Here is a 26,615-nt window from a genome sequence, read left to right as displayed (position 1 = left end):
CACTTAACCTTTGCCCAATGTGTAGATAGAAGCCAGATAATTATTCTTCACAATAGCTAACTAGCTCCACTTGGCACCGAACGCTGCAAGAAAACAGTAAGCAAAGTGTAAAGGATACCCCAAACAACACACCACCACCATTCCATCACTTGCGTAGCTCAACAAAATCAACCCAGGTTAAAGCTACTGTTGTACACTTTATACACATTAAATGATTGTGTAAGGAAATAAATTAAAGCCTATTAATTCAGTGACGTTTTGTTGATAACTTAGCCCCAGTGCAAAATAAATTCACCTGGTGAATGAACAGCCGACTTGGCCAGAACACATACCGAGTAGATGAGGCTATGGTCAGATTTAGCTCGGGGTATTAATTAACCTCTGCTTAAAAATGTATTAATAAACAAGGCAAAATCTTGGACATTCGAGATGATAGTAGATGAACTTGGCGAAGTTCACAACCTTTACCGGCAAGAGGAGTGACCGACCGGGCCGTGGGAAAATAATGTTCAGTTGCAAATAGGCAACTTGAATTCTCCACTGCCGTTCCTGAATCTCAGCACGTTTGTTGTGGTAGCAACTAGCCGTTCTTACTTTACTGCCCAATTCTCCCATTTTATTATTAAATTAAGTTTCAAAATAAGTCAAAATAAGATGGCGGGACGTAGCAGGACCCAGGAGCATTACGTGCTCATTTTAGATATCCCATCTCCTCCCTAAAAAAACAAACCTAAGTTCTCTTCCACCTCAGAGTTGGGAGAGAGTGGCAGACAAGCTTGTAACACCAACATAAAGTCACATTTATCAACTAAATAGCTTTCCTTCCTTAAAAGTACCCACGTGTACTCAAGGTAGGACTGACCGCATTCCATAAAGTTTTACTCGCTGTTGACACAAAATGGATGCAAAGGAAGTCACAAAGCAAGTAACTCGGCAGGTCAGGCAGCATCTCTGTAGAACGTGAGTAGGTGGCGTTTCAGGTTCATATACTGGCACTGTGAGGTAGCATCTCTACCGCTATGCCGCTCCTCAGATCGACCCGTCTTTAGACTTATCCGTGTCCTCCAGAGATGTTGCCTGACCCGCTGAGTTACTCCAGCACTTTGTCTTTGTTTTGTAAACCAGCATCTGTTTTTTTACACAAGATTTTGGAAAAAATGTTAAAAGACATAAGATGAATAAAAAGAATGGGGAAGGGGGTTTCTATGCCAAAGGATCGTCAAAAGTATCTAATTCAAAGATGGAGGAGACTGCAGATGATGGTTTACAAAAAAAGAGACAAAGTGCTGGAGTAACGCAGCACATCAGGCAGCATATCTGGATAATATGAATTGGTGACGTTTTGGGTCTGAAAGGGTCTTCAATGAAGAATTCCCACCCGAAACAACACCTATCCATGTTCGCCAGAGATGCTGCCTGACCCGCTGCGTTACTCCGATACTTTGTGTCGCTTTTTGTAAGTAGCATCTGCAATTCTTGCAAAGGTTTCTGGTGACGAAGATGGATGGAGAGATATTTGCTGATATGTAAAGTTGTATTGTGATCCCACTCACTCAAGCCAAGCTATTGTTGCACCATGTTTTAGTAATTGAGCAAGACACCAGGATCTATAGCTGTGATGTCGGAGCACGTTGACTCCTTTCACATCCGAGACCACCTCGCTTCTGTAAACGATTGTTAAATAAAACTTCAGAGGACGTTAGAACCTTTCAAATGTTGAACAGCCTCGATGATGGCTCACCATCAGTACAAATTTACAAAGCGTGTTGCACACCTCAACCCTCCCTCTACTCCAATAATAATTAGGAGCAGGGTCTAAAAAACCGCAGGATTTAGTGTTAGAAGCAGACGCAACCCAGTCTGGGCATTACAGCTACTGAAGCAATTATTATTTTACTGCACGCTTGCGTTTCAATCTTGAACGTACCAAAGGATAACTTGGACACCATTTTAATTCTGCTGTCTCTTAGTCAGGGGATGACAAAGTTAAGAGCTACAAGGTAGTTTCTGCATGCCTGGAATCAGAGAACATCAGATTCACCACAGGAGAGATGAGGGCCATCCATTCAATTTTTAAGTAGATCCATTTGTAAATCAGCCAATTGCTCGATCTAATCAGGAATCTGGCTCTAAAGGTCCGAGTTTGTATTTCAAGCAGCTTATTTCTCATATTAACCATTTTAATAAAAAGAACGAATCAGAGGCTGTTACCTCCTCTCATTATGTGGGTGATCATAATGCAGCAAATCAGAGAGAATCTTTAAACCTTGCTGCGTATGTGCCCAATTTCAGAGATGAAGCAAGTTGCCCATTCCAAGGGGAATACATGACCTAAATGGGACATCACCTGCCTCTCAACACAGTCCCCTTGCCCTCTGACCCAACAGCTTGCTTTCCCCACTGTACCATATGTGAAGGCAGGAAGCATGGGGAATCAAGAGGAAAGACACTCCTCTCCTCAGTCTGACAACTGGGAACCAAGGAAGCAGACCGTTTCAAAGACCAGCACCACCTCCTTTCACTCTGCCATCACTGCTCCAGAGAAATAACTTTGTTTGGGAGAGGAAATAAAGGCAGAAAGATCAGCAAAGTGGAATATTAGCAACCTGAACATGAATCTGCTGAGCATACTTGAGTCACAGCAAGATTAAAACCAATAATGCCAAGAGGTGGTGCACTGGAAATAGCAGGCAGCTACAAGACCCTGGTGCAAAATGTTTGCATTAACAATTATTTTTGGCTTGTTTTTTTTAATATAGATATATATACATGCATGTTTGTATACATGCTATATTGGCTTCTGATTGCAGTTATTTCTTGTTCATGATCAATCGAACTATGTAGACTGAATGCCATTTCACATGCACACCCCTTCCTTCCCCTACTTAAACAGGTGTAATGTAGGGGAGCAGGAGGTCAGGGAGGAGAGCAGGAGAGGGAGGGGAGTTATCTACAGAAGTGCAGACTCATGCCGTAGGTTAGAGGATGAAGTCTGCAGCGAGGAAGGTTTCGATCCCGCCAGGGTATTCAGACTGCGGCAAGGCTGTGGTGAGCGGATGGGAGTAATTATCATGCCCTTTCTCCTCTCCGCGGCGACCCATCCCAATCGAACGAACATTAAGTCACGTCCCTCCTCACAGATTTTTGTTCAAAGCACGATGGCACGATTGCTTCTGGTAACCGCAGATCTCTTGATATCTTTTCAAAGCAGGAACGCGCTGCCAGGTGGATTGGGAAGGACGATGAACATAGCAGATTGTTCCATTTTCAGCACGGCCATACATTCACCGTGAAGTGCGCCTGGTTGCAATTTGAACCAAAACCATTAATAGTGCAAACCAAACTGCAGTTCCGGGGCTCAGTAAATAGGAGAGAGTTAAGACAGCGGAGAGAGACTGCGCCTAAAGCATCACAAATTAGCTCAATAGAAGCAGCAGCATCAATTCCAGTGGGTGTAGAGGAATGATGGAACCATTCGGGGAAGGGTACTTGAATTAAGTGCAAATCCAGAAGAATTCCCCCACGTACACCATTTTGTAGGGACGTAGTGACATCTTGTGCAATGGTCATACACGGGGCAACGCACAAAGCGGGCCCCTCTCGCTCTGCAAGTAGTGACACAAACCCACTGAGGGTGAAGGAGACGAGAACGGTCAGGACCTTCAATCACTATGTTCGCAGGATGGCTCTCCCTCTCTGCGGCCACGCTACCACCACGTGAAGAAGGGTTTCCTGCTCTGGAAGCTCTGTGTGTACAAGTCGTTGCTCCGATGGTGGCTCCGAGTCGTCTCGACGATGACCGGCGGGATGTGGATGAGTAGCAGTGGCGACTTCCCATCCTTCAAAGCCTGTGTGAGGTTCAAGATCTTGGGATCGGGATGGGGAGGAGGAAGAAGGAGTAGGGGAGAAAACAAACGTCACATCAGACTGCGTACAATAGCAGAGATAAATCACATTTTTTTTAAAACACAAATGAGCCGCAGAAAGCATTTTAATGGGATAAATCGCAGCATGGGCCATTAGGCTGTGGGCCGAGCATCAAAAATATCTAGAAATAAACTTTTGTGACCCATGTCTCGGAACTATATGAAATTTTGCACAGATTTAGATAAAATATAATTGAGAAGTCATAACTCGTCGTGCCAGTGCCATTAATTAGAAAAAGATTGCACATGTAATTAGAAAATGAGATCCGTGTAATTTAAAAATACAGTACACATATATGTGTGGTGTTGTGTGTGTGTGTGTGTGGTGTGTGTGTGTGTGTGTGTGTATATATATATATATATATATATATATACACACACACACACACATATATATATATATATATACACACACACACATATATATATATATATATACATACATATATATACACACACATATATATATATATATATATATATATAATGACGTGAATATGACTGTAATCATATATAATTATGTATAATTATATTATATAAAAATAATATAATTAATATAATTGTGTGTGTTATTTGAATGAGACTGCCGCAGAGGTCCAGCTCCTGAACCAGCCTAATTAATGGGTGAGGGCAGTTCCTGTGGGTTCCCCCGTTTACGGAACCCCACTGACTGCCAGTGTGCAGAGTGTGGGTCACGGCCATAGTGGGACTGGGGCAGTGCCAGGCTGCGCAAAGGCCAAGGCATCTTCCACTGAGAGAAAAATACTAACCCTAACTCGCCCCCCCCCTTCCAGAGCTGCACACGCTGGAGCTGGAGCCGCTTTGGGACCGGCTGCGGGCTCCGTACATGTGGACCGCAGCACGTCCACCTCGGCCAACATGCCCTTCTGGATCGTCGTGGTGATGATGGCGGGGAGCAGCACTCCGCCCGGGCCACCTTTAGCACGCTCATAGCGCCGGCTCCGTCAGTCCGCCCGCTCACTCACTGCAACACCGGCCAGCCGACAACCCGACCGACCCCTCGCAGCACTCACTGGCTTACCAACTGCCCGACCGGCTCCTCGCAGCATCCATCAGCCTACCGACAAGCCTGACTGACCGACCCTGACCCCAATCCCGACCCCAATCCTAACCCTAGCTGTACATTTGTTATTTATCATTTTTATTTAACAGTTCACATCATAACTTCATAAAGATAAATTAATGGAAAAACAAAATGATCAGCAAGGTTAGCATTACCTTTATCCTTGGAAACCTTGCTATTGCTATTGATCTAATGAGGCAGCCATGATTCCAGAGTCCTTGCTGCCTAGCGGCCATAAAACAAAGCGCGGTATTGGTTAATTTGTGTCCGACCTCAATGTCAAAGGTGCATTGACTGGACAATTACTACTCAGAAAATTGGAAATTTGTCATATTTAAACAAAATGTGCCGGTTTTGTTCTTGACGAGTTTCAGGTATGATTTATATAATATTTTTACACAATATGTTAAAATTTCAGGTAGTTCCGTGAGTTGGATTACGAACCTGAATAATCAAGGACCAGTCTCACCCCCTCTTCGCCCCTCACCCATCAGGCAAGAAGGTGCAGAAGTGTAAAACCGTACACCTCCAGATTCAGAGACAGTTTATTCACCGCTGTTATCAGGCAACTGAACCATCCTCTCACAAACTAGAGCAGTCCTGAGCTACCTCATTGGAGACACTCAGACCATTGTGTGTCTGAAGAAGAGCCTCGACCAGAAACGTCACCCATTCCATCTCTCCAGAGATGCTGCCTGTCCCGCTGAGTTACTCCAGCATTTTGTGTCTACCTTTAATCGGACTTTATCTTCCACTAAATGTAATTCCCTTAATCCTGTATCTGTACTCTGTGGACGGCCTGATTTTAATCATGTATAGTCTTTCTGCTGATTGGATGGGATGCAACAAAAAAAGCTTTTCACTGTACTTCGGTACACGTCAGACAATAAACTAAATTAAACAAACTAAACTAAATTAAACTGGATCGGCCGCCTCAACCAGGCCAGGTGCCATACGTTCGGGGGCCTACCAGGGGGGATTTCAAGTGCGCTATCTGAATTTTGTCCAGATTATAGGAGTTACCAAGTGGACCTGTATAAACAATCCAAGAACATTCAACCAGTGCCTCACCTGCCCTCTCATGACAGATATTTGCTTGTGGAACTGTCCTCGATCAAAACCTGGATCTTTCTGCAAAAAGAAATGACATTTTAAATTAGTACAAACCCCTCACACCCTGCACCCAGCAGAACAAAAACTAAACTTATTGCCGTGGAATCCTACTGACATGAATTCATAAACCACAGACTCTATAGAGAATCATCTAAAACTAGCAGTAGAAACAAGGACCTGCTGGCTGTTCACAAAATGACACTTTTGTTTTATATTACTTTGGAGATACAGCGTAGAAACAAACCCTTTGGCCCACTGAGTCCATGCAGTACACCAGCACTATCTTACACACTTGGGACAATTGTACAATTTTACTGAAGCCAATTAACCTAAAAAAAAACAACGCTTCTTTGGGAGGCGAGAGGAAACCGGAGCACCCGGTAAAAATCCAGGCGGCCACAGGGAGAAATATGGAGGAAATGAACATTAAAGCACATGTGATTGAAGTGGATGAATGGTCCGGACACAAAACGTCACCTACCCATGTATAAGCTCTGCACAATCAGCACCTGTAGTCAGAATTGAACCCAGCTTCCCCATCTTACCACTAAATAGAATAAACCATGTGCATTCACTCTATTGCGAGTAGTCACTGCTAACCTAAGCATTGCCCTTGCCACCACACAGGTAAAATACAGATTTGCTTTAGTAAGGAATAGCTATTAACCTTGAAGAGCTCATAAAGATCCTCTTCGAGATCTTTGATGAAGTTTGGATCTGAAATCTTCGGAAGAACAAGGTCCTTAATTTCCTGCGAAAATGGTGTCTTTGCTTGAGGTAACCAGGCCCAGTAGAAAGGATCTAAGGATAAAAGTACATCTTCCTTAGCCTTCACGTCTTACCAATGTTCTCTTACACAACTCACACCAACCTCTACAGATGTGCCGTAGAAGCATGTTATCGGGATGCATCGCAGCACGGTTTGGGAACAGCTCCATCAAGAGCAAAAGAAATTGCAGAGAATTGTGGATGCATCACACAAACCAAACTCTCTTCCAATTACTCCATTTACACCTCACGCTACCACGGACAAGTCGTACATTTACATAAAATATGAGCAATGGCCTTCATAATTACACTGGCAATGTAATCAGAATTCAAAAACAAATGCATGAAAGTATAGGGATACAGCGTGAAAACAGCCCTTCAAGTCCGCACCAACCAACGAGCACCAATACACTTGTTCTATTCACATTAGGATAGAAGACAATTTACAGAAGCCAATTAACCCACAAATCTGCACGTCCTTGGAATGCGAGAGGAAAAAGGAGCACCCAGGAATAACCCACACGGTCACAGGAAGAACGTACAAACTCCATACATAAAATATGAGCAATGGCCTTGGATTAAGAGGAGTTCATAAGTTCATGAGAGCGACAGCACCTGTAGTCTGGATCGAACCTGGGTCTCTGGTGCTGTGAGGCAACAACTCTTCCGCTGCGCCACTGTACTGCCCCTTTCAATAACTTAATACATGAAAAATTAACACCTCACTTCTGATCAAATGACCGACACTAATTTCAGGGTTACATCAATACCGTTCAACTTCTTCCATAGGTTTTTTGCTTCAGTTAACCACAGACGTCAAAGCCGGTGCAACTATCCAAAATCAACTCAAGTTCAAAATGAAACTCCCCACATTAATACGGCTGATATTATTCTGTTTCAGCTGGGTTTTACTCACATGCCCGCCACGAGTCTGGGTGCTTCAGAGGGAATGCCAATCCGTTGTCTATGGCTGCAATCTTTATTATAGGATCCTTCACCACCACCCAGTCAGGGTCCTGGAAGGAAACACACAACAGATGCTTTAGAAATGTCAAAAGTTTAGCCCACTTTCAAATGTCCCTTTAAATATGTTACACAATAAGAGGGGCACCACTTTTATTATGTAGGAAGGAACTGCAGATGCTGGCTTACACCAAAGATTACACACAAAGTGCTGGAGTAAATCAGCAGGTCAGGGAGCATCTCTGGAGAAAATGAATAGGTGACGTTTCGGGTCGAGGCCCTTCTTCAAACTGAGAGTTGGGGGAAGAGGGAAACTAAAGGTATTTAGAAGTTCGAACCACCTCTAGTTTCCCTCTCCCCGGACTATCAGTCAGAAGAAAAGTCTCAATCCGAATCATCACCTATTATGTTTCACCAGAGATGCTGCCTGACCCACTGAGTTACTCCAAAACTGTGTGTTTATCATAGCTTTTTAAATAAACCTGTTACTCTATTCAGGCTGGTGGCACTGAGCTGACAATTGTGATCACCTCCAAGGCTGGAGATCCCGATCAGAGGTGAAACATGCTCATAGAACAGTATAGGGTGGCACAGTGTCACAGCAGTAGAGTTGCTGCCTTACAACACTGGAGGGTTCAATCCTGACTATGGGTGCTGCCTGTACGGAGTTTTGCACCTTCTCCCTGCGGGTTTTCTCCGGGTGCTCCGGTTTCCTCCCACATTCCAACGACGTGTAGGTTTGAGTTCAACCAACGGGCTGAGTTCACAGACAGATAGAGCTGGTCAGCACAGACTTTGTGGGCCAAAGGGCCAGTTTCCAGTCTGTATCTCTAAACTAAACAGCACCCTTCGGCCGATAATGCCTGTGCCGTAAATGACGCAAGACCATTGCTTATATGCCTGCACATAAACAGAGCTGCAAATCTTTGACAGAGCATTTCTGTATTCTAGTACCTGAAAATCAGTATTTTGCTGAGGAAATCAGTATTTTTACATGGTGCCATTTTGTTGGAAAAAAAGTTTTATGTGTAGTCATACCCATGTAAGAGTACAAGAATGCATAACTTTGCAACGAATTGACACGTCTTCTACGTACTTTACATTCATTGCCATCTCTATAAATACTGCTGTTTGAACGGCTGCTTCCTGCTTTTAGCACCAGATGATGATGTAGAAGCCATTTTGGAAGCCTCCCTCTCCCTCCCTCCATCCCTCTTTCTCACCCTCCCTCTCTCCTTCCATTTTTCCTCCCTCCATCTCGTATTCCCTCCCTCTTTCTCCCTCTCCTCTCCTTCTCTCCACCCCTCCCTCTCTCCCTCTTGAGCCCATCCACCATTCTGTAAAATCAAGGCAAATCCCAATGTAACTGCAATCCCACTGGTAACCTTTCACCACTAGGCTTATCCAGAATTCTACCACTGCCTGAAAAATAATCAAAGGTTCAACTTTCACTGAGAAAGAGAATTCCTAAGACTCATTGTTATACGAGAATTTTCCTGAACAGTCTGTGACCCACAGCGCTGTGGCCATAGCGCTATGTGTAAAGCCCATGGCGCTCCAGCTGGTAGTGCTATTTTTAGAACCCATAGCGCTGTAGCAGACAGCTCTTCGTTTAAATTCCCACGCGTTAAACTGACAGCGCTCTGTTTAAACCTGGAGCGGGACAGGCAGCGACTCTGGAAAGAAGGAATGGTCACCCGTAGCATTTTGCATTAACAAGCAACTGACATACATGTTTTAGTTTTCTGGGTAGTTCAGTATATTGTCATGTGAAAAGCCACTTCTGCTGCGAAGGTTTCCAATGAGGTAGATGGTATCATGACTGCTCTCTAGCTGCTGACGGGTCTAGCTTGGATGGGGCATCTTGATCGGCACGGACGAGTTGGGCTGAAGGGCCTATTTCCGTACTGATCAAAGGATTAAGAGGAGTTCATAAGTTCTCAGAGCAGAATGAGGCCATTCAGCCCATCGTCTACTCCGCCATTCAATCATGGCTTAACTATCGTTGCCTCTCAGCCCCATTTCCCTGCCTTCTCCCCATAACCCCCGACACCCGATCCAATCAAGAATTTCCGCCTCAAAATTGGCCTCCACAGCTGTCTGAGGCAATGTATTCCACAGATTCACCACCCTCTGACTAAAGAAATTCCTCCTCATATCCTTTTTAAAGGTGTAAACGATGTATTGATAAGCGAGTTGAATGCTTCTTCTATTGTTAAGTTTTATGTACAGCATGCAAAAAGACCGGGTTTTAACTTTGAAGACAAAATAAAACCCAACTCACCTTCGTGCTGGCTCCATCCATAGGGCAGTCGTATTTAATCAGCCAGTTATCATTACCTCGATCTGTAAAGAAAAAGAGATCGCTGTGATAAAGTCGATGTATTCTCCTTCCCACCAGGCATAGCCAGTTTATAATTTGCTTATCATCTTTAAATATTAACATCTCGGAGAATTTCCTTCTTTGGGAAGGAGCCATTATTCAGTTCATTCAGTGTGAATGAAACAACTGGAATCTGGATAGTTTAGTTTATTGTCACGTGTACCAAGGTACAATAAAAAGCTTTTGTTGCATGCTAACAAGTCCGCGGAAAGACAATACATAATTACAATCGAGCCATCCAGTGTCCTTCTGTAAATTGCCCCTAGTGTGTAGCGTAGAACTAGTATATGGGCCGAAGGGCCTGTTTCCACACTATATCTCTGAACTAAACCTATAAACTCCCACTACAATCAATCTGAAGATGGGTCCCAACCCGAAATGTCACCTATCCATGTTCTCCAGAGGAGCTGGCTGACCTGCTGAGTTGCTGCCATAGACCCGGGTTCCATCCTGATCTTGGATGCCTTCTGTGCGTAGGTTTGTAGGTTATTCGGCTCCTGTAAATTGCCCCATGCGTGTCAGATAGAACTTGTGTGTGGGCGATCGCTGGTCGGCGCAAACTCGGTAAGCTGAAGGGCCGAATTCCACGTTATATCTCTAAACTAGCCCAAACTTTGATGACAATAATAAATCTAAATCGAAAGAGGTAATCAGTCTGAAGAAGGGTCTTGACCCAAAACGCCACCCATTCCTTCTCTCCAGAAATACTGCCTGTCCTGCTGTGGTACTCCAACATTTTGGGTCTATCTTCGAGGTAATCACAGAGTTGTAGCAATGGAAAAAGGACAGACCTGTGTTTCTGATGATGTAGTCCAGGACTACCAGCCTCTCGAACTGCATCTGCAGCTGCTGGTTGGTCTTGTCGGGTAAAGGCTCTGCCTCAAACCTGCGTAACCAGTAATCCGCATCTCTATAGCCTTCAACAAACAGCTGGAAGGAACCAACCTATGTAGAAAAGAATTGGGGAAACTTGTTTCACTTCAAGTTAACGTTAGAAGTTTAGTTTAGAGATATAGCGCAGAAACAGGAACTTCGGCCCACCGAGTCAGCACAGACCAGCAATCACCCAAAGCCAATTAACCTACAAACCTGCACCTCTTTGGGATGTGGGAGGAAACCGGAGCGCCCATAGAAAACCCACACTGTCACAGACAAAGAACGTAAAAACTCTGTCCAGACAGCACCCATAGTCAGGATCAAACATGGGTCTCTGGTGCTGTACAGCAGCAACTCTACCGCTGCACCACCCTGGGAGCTGGGAAAATATTTCCAAACGATCAGCAGCAGTTGCTGGCCAGTAGTAATTTCCCCACCTTAAGTGGGCTAAAGAAAATGGCTTCAAGGTTATTTTGGAGAGGCGAGGGATAGAGGGTGTGGAAATGGAAACATGTCTGTTAATAGCACAGCAAAAACAATTAGAAATGCATTGTAAATTCAGAATGCTCAGAATAAAAGGATACACGTTCAAAATGGAGATGTAGAGGAATTTTCTTTTTAGCTAGAGGGTGGCGGATCTATGGAATTCATTGCCCCAGATGGCTGTGGAAGACAAGTCATTCTTGATTAGGAAGGGCGTCTAAGGTTACGGGGTAAAGGCAAGAGAATGGGGTTGAGATTAAAAAATAGATCAGCCAAGATTGAATAGTGGAGTAGAGGGTGGTGAATCACAAGTCAAGTTAACATACAAGATGTACAGTGAAATGAAAGTGGCAATGCCTGCGGGATTGTGCAAAACAACAGAACAGAATCTGTGGAATTATTTGCAAGTCATTGTGGAGGCCAAGTCATTGGGTGTTTTTAAAGTGGAAATTGATAGAAAAAAAAGTAGGAACTGATCAGTATGCTAGAATAGGTTGATTCTCTTGTTTCCTCCCGGTTAAAGAGATACGTTTTGAGAAAGTTATTTGGGAGATGCGAGGAAGAGGATGGGGAAATGGAAACATGACTGTTAATGGCATAGCAAACAGTTAAAAATACACAGTTAGCTAGAATAGCTGATTTGCAGGTTGCTGAACTGGAAAACGTTAGAATAAAAAAGTTAAATATCAATGTTTGATGTACTTGCAATCATGGCATCAAATCAGTTGGAAATGGGGTTTGTAGAACACCATTGTCTTTCCAGTCGACTTTTATTGAAATTATGTGCTTTGCACTGACGTTTGCTTTTTGCAGTCTGCCTTTTTTTTTAAAAACAATCTTGCAGAATTTGTGTAATTTATGAATAATGTGTAGTTTAGGTTTTTGTGTTGTCTGAATATCTATCCCTATGATGCCGCTGTGGCACGATTTTCATTGTACCTGTACCCCATCATACCTGGTGCCTAGAACTGTACAGCACAGGACCAGTGATCCCCGTACACTTACACTATCCTACACCTACTATGGATAACTTACAATTTCTACCAAAGCAATTAACCTGCAAACCTGTATGTCTTTGGAGATATGGGAGGAAATTAGAGCACCCGGAGAAACCCAACGTAGTCATGGGGAGACCGTACAAACTCTGTACAGACGGCTCCCATAGTCAGGATCGAACGAAGGTCTCTGGCGCTGTGAGGCAGCAATTCTACCGCTATGCCACTGTGCGCCCTTAGGTTTATCTATCTTTCAATAAATCTACCTTTGGTATAAACCAGCAGCTGCAGTTCCTTCTTATCGCATAAACGTGACAATCTGCTTTCAGAGGTAACGTGTGTGAAAAGTTAAAACAAAATAATCGTGTTGTTTGATTGCAGAAAGCGTAAACAACAACCGGGAAGGTAAAATATCAGCAGTAATCAGAGGTTTGTACCTTGGGTGGTAGGCCTACCCGATGAAACCGTTGCCCTACTTTTGGCACTTTCTCGAGAGCCAGTTTCTTACCCCGGGATTTCACTCTGTCAATCGCACTGTAGTTGAAAGTTTCGCTTGCTAAATGTACTACCTGGAGAAAGGGAGAACGGGCGTTAGAAGCAGTAGGTGACCTCAATTTTCAATCCGCGCTCAGTGTGGTTTTTGGGAACATTTGTCCTCTTTTCTCCACACCACCTTTCAACAAAGTCATGGAAAATTGGCTTCAAGATGGCGACAAATGGAGGAAAGGAATGGCGCTGTTGAATGGGCTGGGGGCTCACATCAGATATTACCATACACGATGTTGTCAAAAAGCTTGAAAGGGTTCAGAGAAGTGTTACCAGGTCTAGAGGGCTTGAGCTATAGAGAGAGGTTGAGCAGGCTAGGACTTGGAGTGCAGGTGGATGAGGGATGATCTTAGACAGGTGTACAAAGTAATGAGAGGAATAGATAGGGTAAACCCACAGAGTTGGGGAATTGAGAATTAGAGGACATAGTTTTAGTGTGAGGACGGAAAGATTTAATAGGAACCCGAAGGGTAACTTTTTTTACACATGGGGTTGTGGGTGTATGGAACAAGCTGCTGGAGAAGGTAGTTGAGGCAGGTGCTTTCGCAACGTTTAAGAAACAGGTACGTGGATAGGTTTAGAGGGATGTAGGCCAAGCGCAGGCAGGTGGGACCAGTGTGGATGGGACACGTTAGATGGCATGGGCAAGTTGCTCTGAAGGGCCAGTTTGCACGCTGTAGGTCTCTTTGAGGACAGAGGGAAAATAAGGTTAAAACAGCAAAGAGTACATGCACACAATGCAAAGACCTACCTTAGTCCTTGGTACGATATTCAGCCCCAGTTTCTGGTCCACCAAGCTTGCCCCAGCCTCTGAGAGATAACCCTGATTGAGAACGAGACAGTCTCTGCCAAAACAACACGGACAGCACAGTTTCTGCAGCCATTTGGTCCACTTGGGGTTCAGGTGTCCGTATGGCTCCTCGTTTTTAGGTTTAAAAACACCTATGATCTTCTGTAGGTAGAGAGAAAACAGCCCTGTCAGAAATGTTCCCAGTATTTGAACAGATCAAGAAACTACAAGTGACAATCTTTCTACACGGTGTTTTCAATGAGCCGATATTAATAATTGATTCAGTGCAAAAGGATTAGACCAAATATGAATGTCATAGTCATACAGCACAGAAACACGGCCTTCAGCTCAACACGTCTACACCGACCAAGATGTCCCATCTACTCTAGTCGCAGCTACCTGCATTTGGCCCATATCCCTCTAAACCTAGGCATGGTGATGCCACGGTAGAGTTGCTGCCTTACAGCGCCTGAGACCCAGGTTTGATCCTGATCTGTATGAACACGTCTGGTATGGAGTTTGTATGTTCCCTCCATGACCGCATGCGTTTCCTCCGGGTGCTCCAGTATCCTCCCACATTCCAAATACTACAAAAGAATTAGCATAAATATGCACATCATATAGTCACACAGCACAGAAACAGGCCCTTTGGTTCAACTTGCCCACGATGTCCTATCTACTCTAGTCCCAGCTGCCCACGTTTGGCCAATATCCCTCGAAACCTCTCCTATCCATGTACCAATCCAAATGTATTTTAAATGCTGTTACAATACCTGCCTCAACTACCCCCTCTGGCATATATCCATCTGAAGGAGATAGGGCACAAAGTTCTGGAGTAACTCAGCGGGTTAGGAGCATCTCTGGAGAAAAAGGATGGGTGGGTGACGTTTCGGTTCGGGACACTTCTTCATACGAGTTCAGAACCAAAACATCACCCACCCTTTTCATTCAGAGCTGCTGTCTGACCCACTGAGTTACTTCAGCACCTTGGGTCTATCTTCGGTGTAAACCAGCATCTGCAGTTCCTTCGTACACAAAACAAGGTTTCTCAATGCATTTATGCAATGCGGCAATAATAAACCATGCCAAAAAAAAATTTCAATGCATAACTTTGATCCCACTTAGGGTTAATTGCAAAAAATAAATTTAAATAAAATGTAATGAGGGGGCATTCTTGCCTCGCCAGCACTAACAATGACTTGCACATTCAGGAATCCACTTCTTGGCAGAGACAAGGGAACCCAGTGCACCAAACAGCAATCAGCTGTGAAACCAAGCCCAGCCTCAACCCATTAAGCCAGATATGCACCGACCACAAGATAGCTTGGCAAGATGGCTCGTTCAATAAAATGAAATCAAATTACACAAAAGATACAAAATGCTGGAGTAACTCAGCGGGTCAGGCAGCATCTCCGGAGCACGCCTCTCAACATGGACAGGTGACACTTCGGGTCGAGGCCCTTCTTCACACTGAGTCACAAACCCTTTCATTCACACACTCATTTTATTTTAAACACGACCACCCTGTTACTGGCTGTGTAGGAAGGAACTGCAGATCTTACACCGAAGATAGACACAAAATGCTGGAGTAACTCAGTGAGTTAGGCAACATCTCTGGAGATAAGGAATAGGTGAATTTTCAGGTTGAGACTAGCATTTTGTGTCTATCGCCCTGCTACTGAGCTCCAGCCTTTACTCCGAGACCATTCTCCAACTACATTTTCCCGGTGATTGATTGGAAAATACAGTATGGGACAGGCCTTTCAGTCGACTGAGCCCACGCCGACCATCGATCACCCGATCACACTCGGTGACAATGGAAACATATGGTTTAGGTTTATTCTTGTCACGTACAGTGAAACGCTTTGTTTTCAATGCTATCCAATCAGATATACTATACATAAATACATCTGTCAAACTCACATACAATATGTAGAGCTAAGGGGAAGATAGAGTGCAGAAAATGTTTACTTGGGTTTTATAGTTTTTGTATGTGAAAAAAGCCAACTAAGAGTCCAATAGAAGGACTGGTGGTATCTTTCCCGACAATAGACAGAGTGTTTAGGGATACAACATGGAAACCCCATTAGACCCCATTCTCCTGCCTTCTCCCCGTAACCTTTGACACCCTGACTAATCAACAACCAATCAATCTCCGATTTAAAAATGCCTAATGACAGCCTCCACAGTGCCTGTGGCAATGAATTCCAGATTCACCACCCTCTGGCCAAAAAATAAATTCCTCTTCATCTCCATTTTGAAGATGTGTCCTTTTATTCTGAGCATTCAAAAGTTCTTAAGTTATGGGAACAGAATTACGCCATTTGGCCCATCGTCAGCTTCACCATTCAATCATGGCTGATCTATTTTTCCCTCTTGACCTCATTCTCCTGCCTTCTCCCTGTAACTTCTGATGCCCATATTAACCAAGAGTCTATTAATCTCTGCTTAACCTTCTGGCCATCGTCTCCTTTGCTCAGGGCGTTTCTCCTCCTCAGACAGCTGAAGGCAGAGACAGTATTAGACAGTATTCTCATCTACATTTGTTCTCATCTTACTACTGGGAACCACGCATTAACCCTGGTCACAGCTTGTGTGCAGAAGTGAGAGCATATGGCACTCTTGGGAAAAGCCATTCTTCATGAAATGGTGGTATGCAAATAACAAGAATAAACTTGCATGAAGAGGCTCATCATTACAGCAGAATCTTTCAGCCAGAGTAATAAACCTTGCCTGAGGAAGATAGAGGCATAGAGTGAATGTGGAAAGGATGGTTCCACTGGTGGGAGAGTCTCGGACCGGGGGCCATAGCCTCAGAATTAATGGGCGCTCTTTTAGAAAGGAGGCGAGGTGGAACTTCTTTAGTCAGAGGGTAGTTAATCTGTGGAACTCATTACCACAGAGGGTTGTGGAGGCCAAACCAGTATATAGTTCTAAGGCAGAGATAGACAAATTCTTGATTAGAATGGGTGTCACGGGTTATGGGGAGAAGACTGGAAAATGGGATTAGGAGGCAGAGATCAGCCATGAATGAATGGTGGAGTGGATTTGATGGGCCGAATGGCCTCATTCTACTCCTATAATTTGAGAACTTGTAAAGGGCTGCACTGGAAACAAAATTTAATTTAGCCAACAACAGACCATTATGGGCTCTACCATTCCTTGGTCATCAGTGCCGCCTCTGATTTGTTCTGAACCTTTTCATATCTCTATTGCCCGCCCTGCCCCTGGCCTGCCCCCCGGACTGAAGGGTTTCGACACTAAACGGTACCTATTCCTTTTCTCCAGTGATGATGCTCAACCCGCTGAGTTACTCCAGTATTTTGTGACTATCTTTTGAATAAAGCTCAGGAAGTCATTAAAGTAAACCCATGTTATTACAGACTTCTTTCTAACAGATTTTGGTGATAACGGACAGACCGTCCGACCTTCATCACCAGGCCCCAGACGCCACCACCAGTCTGCACCACATCCCGGCCACTTCCTCGCGGAACATACATCTGCAGTTCCTTGTTTCTACTACTTATACAATGATACTCGATTACTCAATAATCCCATACTCAGTTATAGTGAACAATCAGCAACAATGGACACCATTCCTCATTTCCCCCCCCCCCCCCCCCCCCCCCCACTAGTTTCAACCCACTAGATCAGTCAATGATCACCCTTGCACTAGTTTTATCCCACACACTAGGGACAATTAATGTACAAAACTGTACACCTTTGGTACACATGTTTGGAGTGTGGGAGGAATCCAGAGCACCCGGAGCAAACTCACATGTTCCCATGGAGAATGTATAATCTCCTTCCAGACAACACCCATAGTCAGAATCGAACCAGTGTCTCTAGCGCGGAGGTAGCAACTCTACCGCTGCACCACTGTCCTGCACTAAGTGAAATCAAAAGTGGTGGGGAACTCCACTGCAAATATACAAAGTAACACTAAAGCATTTGGCATGCTTGTTTCCATAGGTCGGAGTATTGAGTATAAGAATCAGGAAGTCATGATGCATTTCATAAGACTTTGGTTAGGCCCCATTTGGAGTATTGCATGCAGTTCTGGTCGCCCCATAACAGGATTTGGAAGTTTTGGAGAGGGTGGAGACGAGTTTCACCAGATATGATGCATGGATTTGAGGGCATTATTTACAGGGAGAGTTTGGACAGACTTGGATCGTTTTCTCTGGATCGCTGGTGGTTGCACAGTGACCTGATAGAAGAATGTCAAATATATGAGTCATAGATAGCATAGTCAGTCAGAACCTTTTTCTTCGGATGGAAAAATACTAGAGGACGTAGCTTTAAGGTGAGGGGCAAAGTTTAAAGGAGATGTGTGGGGCTTTTTCTTTTTTAAAGAGGGTGGTGGGTGTCTAGAACCTGCTGACAAGGGTGGTGGTTGAGGCAGATATATCAGTGGCATTAAAAAGCCTTTTGAATAGGCCCATGGCTCTGCAGGGAATGGAGGGATACAAGTTATGTGCAGGTAAATAAGTGCTGGTCTAGGCATCATGTTTGCCACATGCAAGTGGGCCGAAGGGTTTGTTCTTGTGCTCTACTGTTCTATGTTTAGTGACTCACGCATGCCTATTCCCAAGAAATCTAGTGCTAAGGAGCGCATTACTCAAAGCAAAGTGCCTTGGAGATTTGTTGTAGAACAGAGGGGGCCAAGGGGTGCAGTCATATACCTTGAAAACAGGCTTTTCGACCCAACTTACCCACGCTGACCAACATGCTCATCTACACTGGTCTCACCTACCTGCGTTTGGTCCATATCCCTCTAAACCTATCCTATCACTGTACCTGTCTAAATGTATCTTAAACATTGTGATGGTGCTTCCTCTGGAAGCTCGTTCCATACACCCACCACCCTTTGTGCAAAAACGTTTGCCCTCAGGTCCCTAATAAATCTTTCCCCCCTCACCTTAAACCTATGTCCTCTGGTTCTCAATAATCCTATTCTGGGTAAAGGACTGTGAATTAACCCCATCTGTTCCTCTCATGATCTTGTACACCTGGACAAGATCACCCCTCATCCCCCTGCGCTCCAGGTAATAAAGTACAAGCCTGCTCAACCGTTCCCGATAGCTCAGGCCTTAAAGTCCTGTCAACATTCTCGTAAATCTTTTCCGCATCGTTGGTGGTGTAGGTATGTGCAATACTTGCCTTATGATCTAGATATTGAGTGCAGGAGTCATGTTTCAACTATACAAGATGTTGGTATGCCACATTTGGAGTTGTGTGTACAGTTCTGGTTGCCTTGCTACAGAAAGAATGTCATTAAACTGGAAAGGCCATGAAAATATTTGATAAGGATGATACTGGAACTGGTAGCTTCGAGTTGGAGAAGTCGACTAGGCTGGGTCTTTTTTTCCCCCTGGAGCATAGGAAGCCGAGAAGTGATATGTAGATGTATAGGACCTGCTTAGGACACTGTGCATGTAATTGATCTGAGGATTGCTGGATGCATGCAGGTTAGGAATGAAACAGCAGAATTTTGGATAACTTCATGTTTGATAGGGTAGAAGATGGAAGAATATGCTATCCAATCCTTCCAGTGTTATACTTGAAGCAACAAAAGTAGGGAAGAGAGTTTCAAGGGTCAAACCAAACAGCAAGACTGAATTGGAAATAAGCACAATGACGATGGCACTAATTCATCGGGGAGGGAGGCTGCGGAAATTTATACCACAATCCAAAAATGTTAGTCAAGAAGTTAAGCCTGAGGTAGAGCTATTAATCAAAACAAAATAATACTTTATTTTCAATAATTTGTGGGTGGGGAGGTCAAGAGCAGTTTTGTTGGATTCTACTAATAGCACATGGAAGAATGCAACACCATTCAGTCCACAGGGTCTGTGCTGAAGATGATTTCAAGTTAAACCATCTCCTGTCTGCACATCAAACAAAAGACAATAGGTGCACGAGTAGGCCATAATCAGTACCCCGTTCCTGCCTTCTCACCATATCCCCTGACTCCGCAATCTTTAAGAGCTCTATCCAACTCTCTCTTGAAAGCATCCAGAGAATTGGTCTCCACTGCCTTCTGAGGCAGAGAATTCCACAGATTCACAACTCTCCGAGTGAAAAAGATTTTCCTTATCTCCATTCTAAATGGCCTACCCCCAATTCTTAAACTGTGGCCCCTGGTTCTTGAATCCCCCCAACATCGGGAACACGTTTCCTGCCTCTAGCGTGTCCAATCCCTTAATAATCTTATACGTTTCAATAAGATCCCCTCTCAACCTTCTAAATTCCAGAGTACACAAGCCCAGCCGCTCCATTCTTTCAACGTATGACAGTCCCACCATCCCGGGAATTATCCATATTTCTCCATTTCCTGTACTTCCAGGTGCCTATCTAAAAGCCGTTGAGATGTTACTATTGTATCTGCCTCCACCACCACCCCAGGCGGTGCATTCCAGGCATCAAGCACCCTCTGTGAAAAAAGACTTGCCCCGCTCATCCCTTTAAACCTTGCCTCTTTCACCTTAAAACAGTGCCTTCACGTCTCTAGATATTTTCACCCTGAGTGGAACAATTCAAGAGAAGTGTAGAAAAATGAACTGTAGACGCTGGTTTACAGAAGGACACAAAACGCTGATGTAACTCGAGTGAAGCAGCATCTCTGGAGAGCATGGATAGGTGACATTTCAGGAAGGACAGTCCCGACCCGAAACCTCCCCTATCCATGTTCTCCGGAGATGCTGCCTGACCCACTGAGTTACTCCTACACGAGTCATTTTATTTCAGCAGCTCATGGTTTAGATTAGTTTTGCAGTGACTCGTTGTCACGCATTTGATTTTTAATCCTTGTTTATCAGGGTTTCCAGCATTCTAGCACAGATAAAGCAACCCAAAGAACAATGAGGCACAAGCTAAACATTTGCACAGTTGCCTCGTGTGCATCAGCTTCTATCATTTTCAGACAGGAGTAAATACGGAGCAGATAACTCAGTGGCACAGCGGTAGAGTTGCTGCCTCACAGCACCAGAGACCCAGGTTCAATCCTGACCTCGGGAGCTGTCAGTACAGAGTATGTACCTTCTCCCCGTGACCGCATGGGTTTCTTCCAGGTGCACCGGTTTCCGCCCACACTCCAAAGACGTGCAGGTTTGTAAGTTAATTGGTTTCTGGAAATCGTCCCTAGTGTGTAGGATAGAACTAGTGGACGAGGAGATTGATGGTCGGCACAGACTTGTTGAGACGATGTATCTCTAGAACTCACTGACTTCTTACACTAGTTATTGCCCTGCAAATGGACAAGAGAACTCAAGTAGATCTTATATTCGTAAGACCCACAGTATCCCGGCCATGCTCTCATTTCACCCCTGCCCACAGCAAGTAGGTATTGGAGTCTGAAAACTGAAATGTCAAGGTTCAGGAACAGCTTCTTCCAAACAAGCATCAGGCTACTGAACACTACGAACACTATTGAACAGTTTCTTCCCAGCTGCCATCAGGCAACCGAAACATCCTGCCATCAACTGAAGAGTGACCATGAGCTACGATCTACCTCATTAAAGACCCTTGGACTATCTTTACTGGACTTTACCCTGTTATTCCCTTTATTCTGTATCTGTACAGTGTGGATGGTTACATTGTAATCAAGTATAGTCTCTTCGCTGACTGGTTAGCACACAACAAATGTTTATCACTGTACCTCAATGCACAGTTAACTAAACTATGAACTCCAAACTGCATGGGTTGCACCAAGGACTGTGGGCTTTGTTTTGTTTTTACACGATATTGTTTTGTTTTTATTAATTGAACATTGGTTGCTTATTAAATTATCTATTGAGTATGTATTTACAAAACTATTGTGCTGCTGCGTATGAATTTCATTGTTCCGTTTCAGTACATATGACAGTAAAACACTTGACCCTAGACTTGATCTAAAACAAGTGCCTAGACCTCTCATTGGGCAGATGTATTAAAAGTTACAAAAATTGCAGATGCTGGAACTCAAATAAAATCAGTAAACTCGGGAAAATACTCGGGCCAGACACCCTTAGTGAAGAGAGAAAGTTAATATTTCAGGACAAATGCTCTGCCTCAGTACTGTGACTTGCCTTCCCCACCTCTCTGCCACCTAGATTAAAATTGTTTTCCTTTTGCATGCTCATGCAGAGTTTTTGACCCGAGTCATTAACCGTTTTCCTCTCTCTATTGACCAGCTGACATCCCCCTGTCCCTGAAACTTTGAATTTATTTGAGGCTGGTGTATTTTCTTGAACGTAGAACGTTTGAAACAATGCATCCCTTCCATTGAGTCCATCTACTCTACACGCTGCCTCGGCAAGGCCACCAGGAGAATGAAGGATGAGTCTCACCCCAGACCTTCTTCTCTCCTCTCATATCAGGCAAGAAGTACATAAGTATGAAAACGCACAACTTCAGATTCAGGAAGTTTTTCCCAGCTCTGGTCGGACAATTGAACCATCCTATCATCAGCTAGAGAGTGGTCCTGACCTCCCATCTATCTCATTGGAGACTTTTGAACTATCTTTAATCAGACTCTAATGTTATATCTTGCACTAAATGTTATATCCTTTATCTGGGCACTGTGGATGACTTGGTTGTATTCATGGACAGACTTTTCTTTGACTGGGTAGCACGCAAAACAAAGCTTTTCACTGTACCTCGGTACACATGATTATAATAACCTAAAACTAAATGCATAAAGTCAGTTTATTAACAGGCTCCATGCCTCACTTAATGAAGCAGATGCAGGGACTACTTTGGTCTCATTGAGGGAATCAGTCACGGTCAAGATGCAATAAACTGCACAGAGATTCCATTCAGTTTCATTCATTGAGCAGTGACTGTAATTCTAATATACTGCCCCTCCGCATGCTATGAATGCTCTTTCTGTGGACTCCCACACACAAGAACAACCTCCAGGTTACGTTATTATTGCCATGTGCACCGAGGTAGAGTGAAAAGCTGTTTTGTTCCATGCTAGCCAGTCAGCAGAAAGACTATACATGATTACAATCAAACTGTCCGCAGAGTACGGATACTGGATAAAGGGAATAATGTTTAGTGTAAGATAAATTGCAGTAAAGTTCATTTCTATTGTTCGAATGTCTCCAATAGAGTAGATGGTAGGTCAGGACCACTCTGGTGAGAGGACGGTTCAGTTGCCTGATAACAGCCGGGAAGAAACTGTCTCTAAATCTGGAAGTGTGCATTTTCAAACTCCTGTACGTCCTGCCTGATGGGAGAGGAGAGAAGAGAGAGCGACCGGAGTGAGACTGGTCCTTGATTATGCTGGTGGCCTTGCCGAGGCAGCGTGAAGTGTGTGATGGTCTGGGCTGCTTCCACAATTATCTGCAATTCATTGCAGTCCTGGATGGAGCAGTTCCAAAACCACGGTGATACATCCCAATAAAATATTCAATTTAATAAATGTTATTAAATCGAAGACCAGCCTTGAAAACAAAACCTTTTAGCAACAAAGCCTCCCACTGTAATCAGACACCATTGTTTCTTAAGAACCAAGGCAAATTCACTGCAGGAGGCTGCTTGAGAGAGCAGCTTTGGAAACTGGCAACTACAATTAACCACGAGGACCCCCTGATTTATGGGGCAACACAGAGCTACTTGTAACTCAGGAGCCACTGTCCTCCCTCCCTGCCCCCAACCTCTCCCCTTTCTCTGGGGGTATCTATGGAAGTAGCTGCCACACTCCCCCCACTCTCCTATTCATCTCTTCCCCCGTCCCCACTCATCCCATGGGAGTCTCTGATGAAATAGTTCCCACTATCGCTCCCCCACTCTCCCAACATCCCCCGGGGGGTCTCTGATGAAGTAACTGAACCTCTCCCCCTCACTTCCGTCTCTCACTCCTCCCTCTCTTCCCTGGTACTCACAGCGAGTGTCACTTATGAAATTGCCCCCCGTCCCCGTCTCCTCTCCCACACCCTAGTGAAGTAGCTGCCCATTTCCTCTCTGCCCTCTCTCTCTCTCTGTTATCATCCCTCTCCCCTGTACTCACACCTAGGTTCTCTGTCCCCCTGTACTCACCCTGTGTGTCCTCTCTCCCCCTGTACTCACCGCCAGGGTCCACTCACCCACACTATCCCTGGGTCCTCTCTCCACCTGTCTTCACCTCCTGGGTCCTCACCCCCCAGGGTCCTCTCTCCCCCCTATACTCCCCCCAGGGCCCTCACCCCCTGGGCCCCTCTCTCCCCCTGTCCTCACCCACTGCGCCCCTCTATCCCCGTCCTCACCTCCAGGATCCACTCACCCCCACTTTCCCCGGGTCCTCCCCCCCCCCTGTATTCATCCCCAGGGTCCTCACCTCCTGGGCCCCTCTCCCCCCTGTCTTCACCCCCTGGGCCCCCTCTCCCCCCCTGTCTTCACCCCCTGGCCCCCCTCTCTCCCCCTGTCTTCACCCCCTGGGCCCCTCTCTCCCCCTGTCCTCACCCACTGCGCCCCTCTATCCCCGTCCTCACCTCCAGGATCCACTCACCCCCACTTTTCCCGGGTCCTTTCCCCCCCTGTATTCATCCCCAAGGTCCTCACCCCCCTCCCCCCCTCTCTCCCCCGGTACTCACCCCCTGGGCCCCTCTCTCCCCCGATACTCACCCCCTGGCCCCTCTCCCCCCCCTGTCCTCACCCCCAGCCCCTCTCTCTCCCCCCCCCTGTCTTCACCCCCATGGGCCCCCTCTCTCCCCCTGTCTTCACCCCCAGCCTCTCCCCCCCCCCGATACTCACCCCCTGGGCCCCTCTCTCCCCCCTGTCTTCACCCCCAGCCCCCCTCCCCCCCCCTTATACTCACCCCTGGGCCCCTCTCCCCCCCCCTGTCCTCACCCCCCCTCTCTCTCCCCCCTGTACTCACCCCCTGGGCCCCTCTCTCCCCCTGTACTCACCCCCTGGGCCCCTCTCTCCCCCTGTCTTCACCCCAGCCCCCTTTCCCCCCCCCCCCCCCCCCCCCCCCTCACTACTCACCCCCTGGGCCCCTCTCTCTCCCCTGGGGCCCCTCTCCCCCCCTGTCCTCGCCCCCAGCCCCTCTCTCTCCCCCGTCTTCACACCCCTGGGCCCCTCTCTCCCCCCTCTTCCCTCTCCCCCCCCCTCGCCCCAGCCCCTCTCCCCCCCCTGTCCTCGCCCCCAGCCCCTCTCTCCCGCCTGTACTCACCCCCTGTGGGTCTCTGATGAAGTAGCTGCCGCTGGAGCCCTGGCTGATGCGCTGCGGGTGGACGCCCAACCCCTGCGCCTGCTCCGCGCGCCGCAGCGCCTCCGCCATCTCGGGCTCGTCCGGGAACTCGTTGAGGACGGCGGTCGCGTGCCCGTGCCCGTGCCCGTGCCAGTGCGAGTGCCCGCCCAGCAGCGGCTGGCGCTCGTGCCCGCGGCCGCCGGGGGAACCGGGCGGAGAGGAGGAGGCGGCGGCGGCGGGTACACGCACCGCGCCGCCGGCTCCCGCCGCCCCCCGGCTGGCAGTGACCGCCGTGGCCAGGTAGGTGTCGGGCGGCGGCTGGAGCGGCGAGCGCAGCGGGCTGGTCTCGTCCATGGAGCAGCGAAGCGGCGGCAGCAGCAGCAGCGGTCCGACCGACTGTCTCCCTCCCTCCCTCCCTCCACTGCCCGCACCGATGGCGCAGCTTCCGGTTCTATTAGCAACTTCCGGTCCGCTTTCCTGCTTCCGGCAGGGGGTCATGACAGCTTCCAGTGATGATGTCATGCTGTCCAGGCATAGCCCCGCCCCCCTGACCCCCACGTGACGGCCAGGGCAATCACGTTGTTCATCCTTCAGATCAAGGAAGTCTTGGGATCAATGGGACCTTTGCTCAATGGGATCTTCAGATAAAGGAGGTCTTCATTACAATAGGACCTTTCCCATCATTGGGAGCTAGCCGTCCATCCAATTTACAATTTTTACCAAAGCCAATTAACCTACACCTTTAGAATCGTCTTTAGAAACAGTGGACCCGGATTAAACCCACGCGGTCACAGGGAGAACATACAAACTCCGTACAGCCAGTACCCCGTAGTCAGGTTGTCAGGCGGCAACTCTACCGTTGTGCCACTGTGCCGCCACCTTTCACCAGACACCGCCGGAACTGTGACATTCCAGGGCATTCTTCCCTTTACAAAGAAGTGGGAACTCTTCCCAGGGCTCCCGCCGGCTTTACCGGGATCATTTGCGTTACCGCGCTTTGGCCCTGCAAAATTGGTTCCCGTTGCACTCAAAGGACACACACTCGCGGGGCTCAGACACACCCCATCTCCCCCCGCACCGACCCAACTCCTAATCCCCCTTGTGTCTGTCCACTGATGCAAACTCATTCCTTTGCAGTAATCCTGCTTATGCCCAGTTTCTTCCTGAAGTCTGTTCATTCGTACAATTTTCACGGAAAGGTAGTTTTAACGAGAACGAATGGTGAATTTGTCAAAAATTGCTGCTTCACAGTAATTCCACTGGCAGAATTGCCTCTTTCTGCAGGCATTGACACTTTCATTTCACTGCACGTCTTGTATGTGTATGTGACAAATAAAGTTGACGACTTGACTTGACTGTGTTGAAAACATAATGTAAATTGTGTTTTGTGTACCAGGGGTAGCAGGATGGCGCAGCGGTAGAGTTGCTGCCTCACAGTGCTAAAGTTCCGGTTTCAATCCTGACTACGGGTGCTGCCTATATAGAGTTTGCCCATTCTGGGCTTGTATTCACCGGAATTTAGGAGGATGA

At 46.2% G+C, this 26,615-nt stretch overlaps 1 protein-coding gene across 1 annotated transcript; it reads right to left on the bottom strand.

Annotated features, from left to right (window-relative positions):
• Positions 1-1,129: 1,129 nt before the first annotated feature.
• pi4k2a (phosphatidylinositol 4-kinase type 2 alpha) lies at positions 1,130-25,473 on the bottom strand. The gene is made up of 9 exons (XM_055647062.1): positions 25,068-25,473; positions 13,889-14,089; positions 13,029-13,160; positions 11,029-11,182; positions 10,139-10,200; positions 7,808-7,907; positions 6,791-6,924; positions 6,082-6,141; positions 1,130-3,866 (listed from the first exon to the last, which is right to left on the bottom strand). The coding sequence occupies exons 1-9, from the start codon at positions 25,437-25,439 to the stop codon at positions 3,708-3,710; spliced, it is 1,374 nt and encodes a 457-aa protein (XP_055503037.1). The 5' UTR covers positions 25,440-25,473; the 3' UTR covers positions 1,130-3,707.
• Between the last annotated feature and the right edge of the window lie 1,142 nt (positions 25,474-26,615).

Source organism: Leucoraja erinacea, chromosome 15 (assembly GCF_028641065.1).
Source record: "Leucoraja erinacea ecotype New England chromosome 15, Leri_hhj_1, whole genome shotgun sequence".
Classification (NCBI taxonomy): domain Eukaryota; kingdom Metazoa; phylum Chordata; class Chondrichthyes; order Rajiformes; family Rajidae; genus Leucoraja; species Leucoraja erinaceus.
Note: the sequence above shows the minus strand (reverse complement) of the source record. Positions and strands in the feature narration are given on the sequence as shown.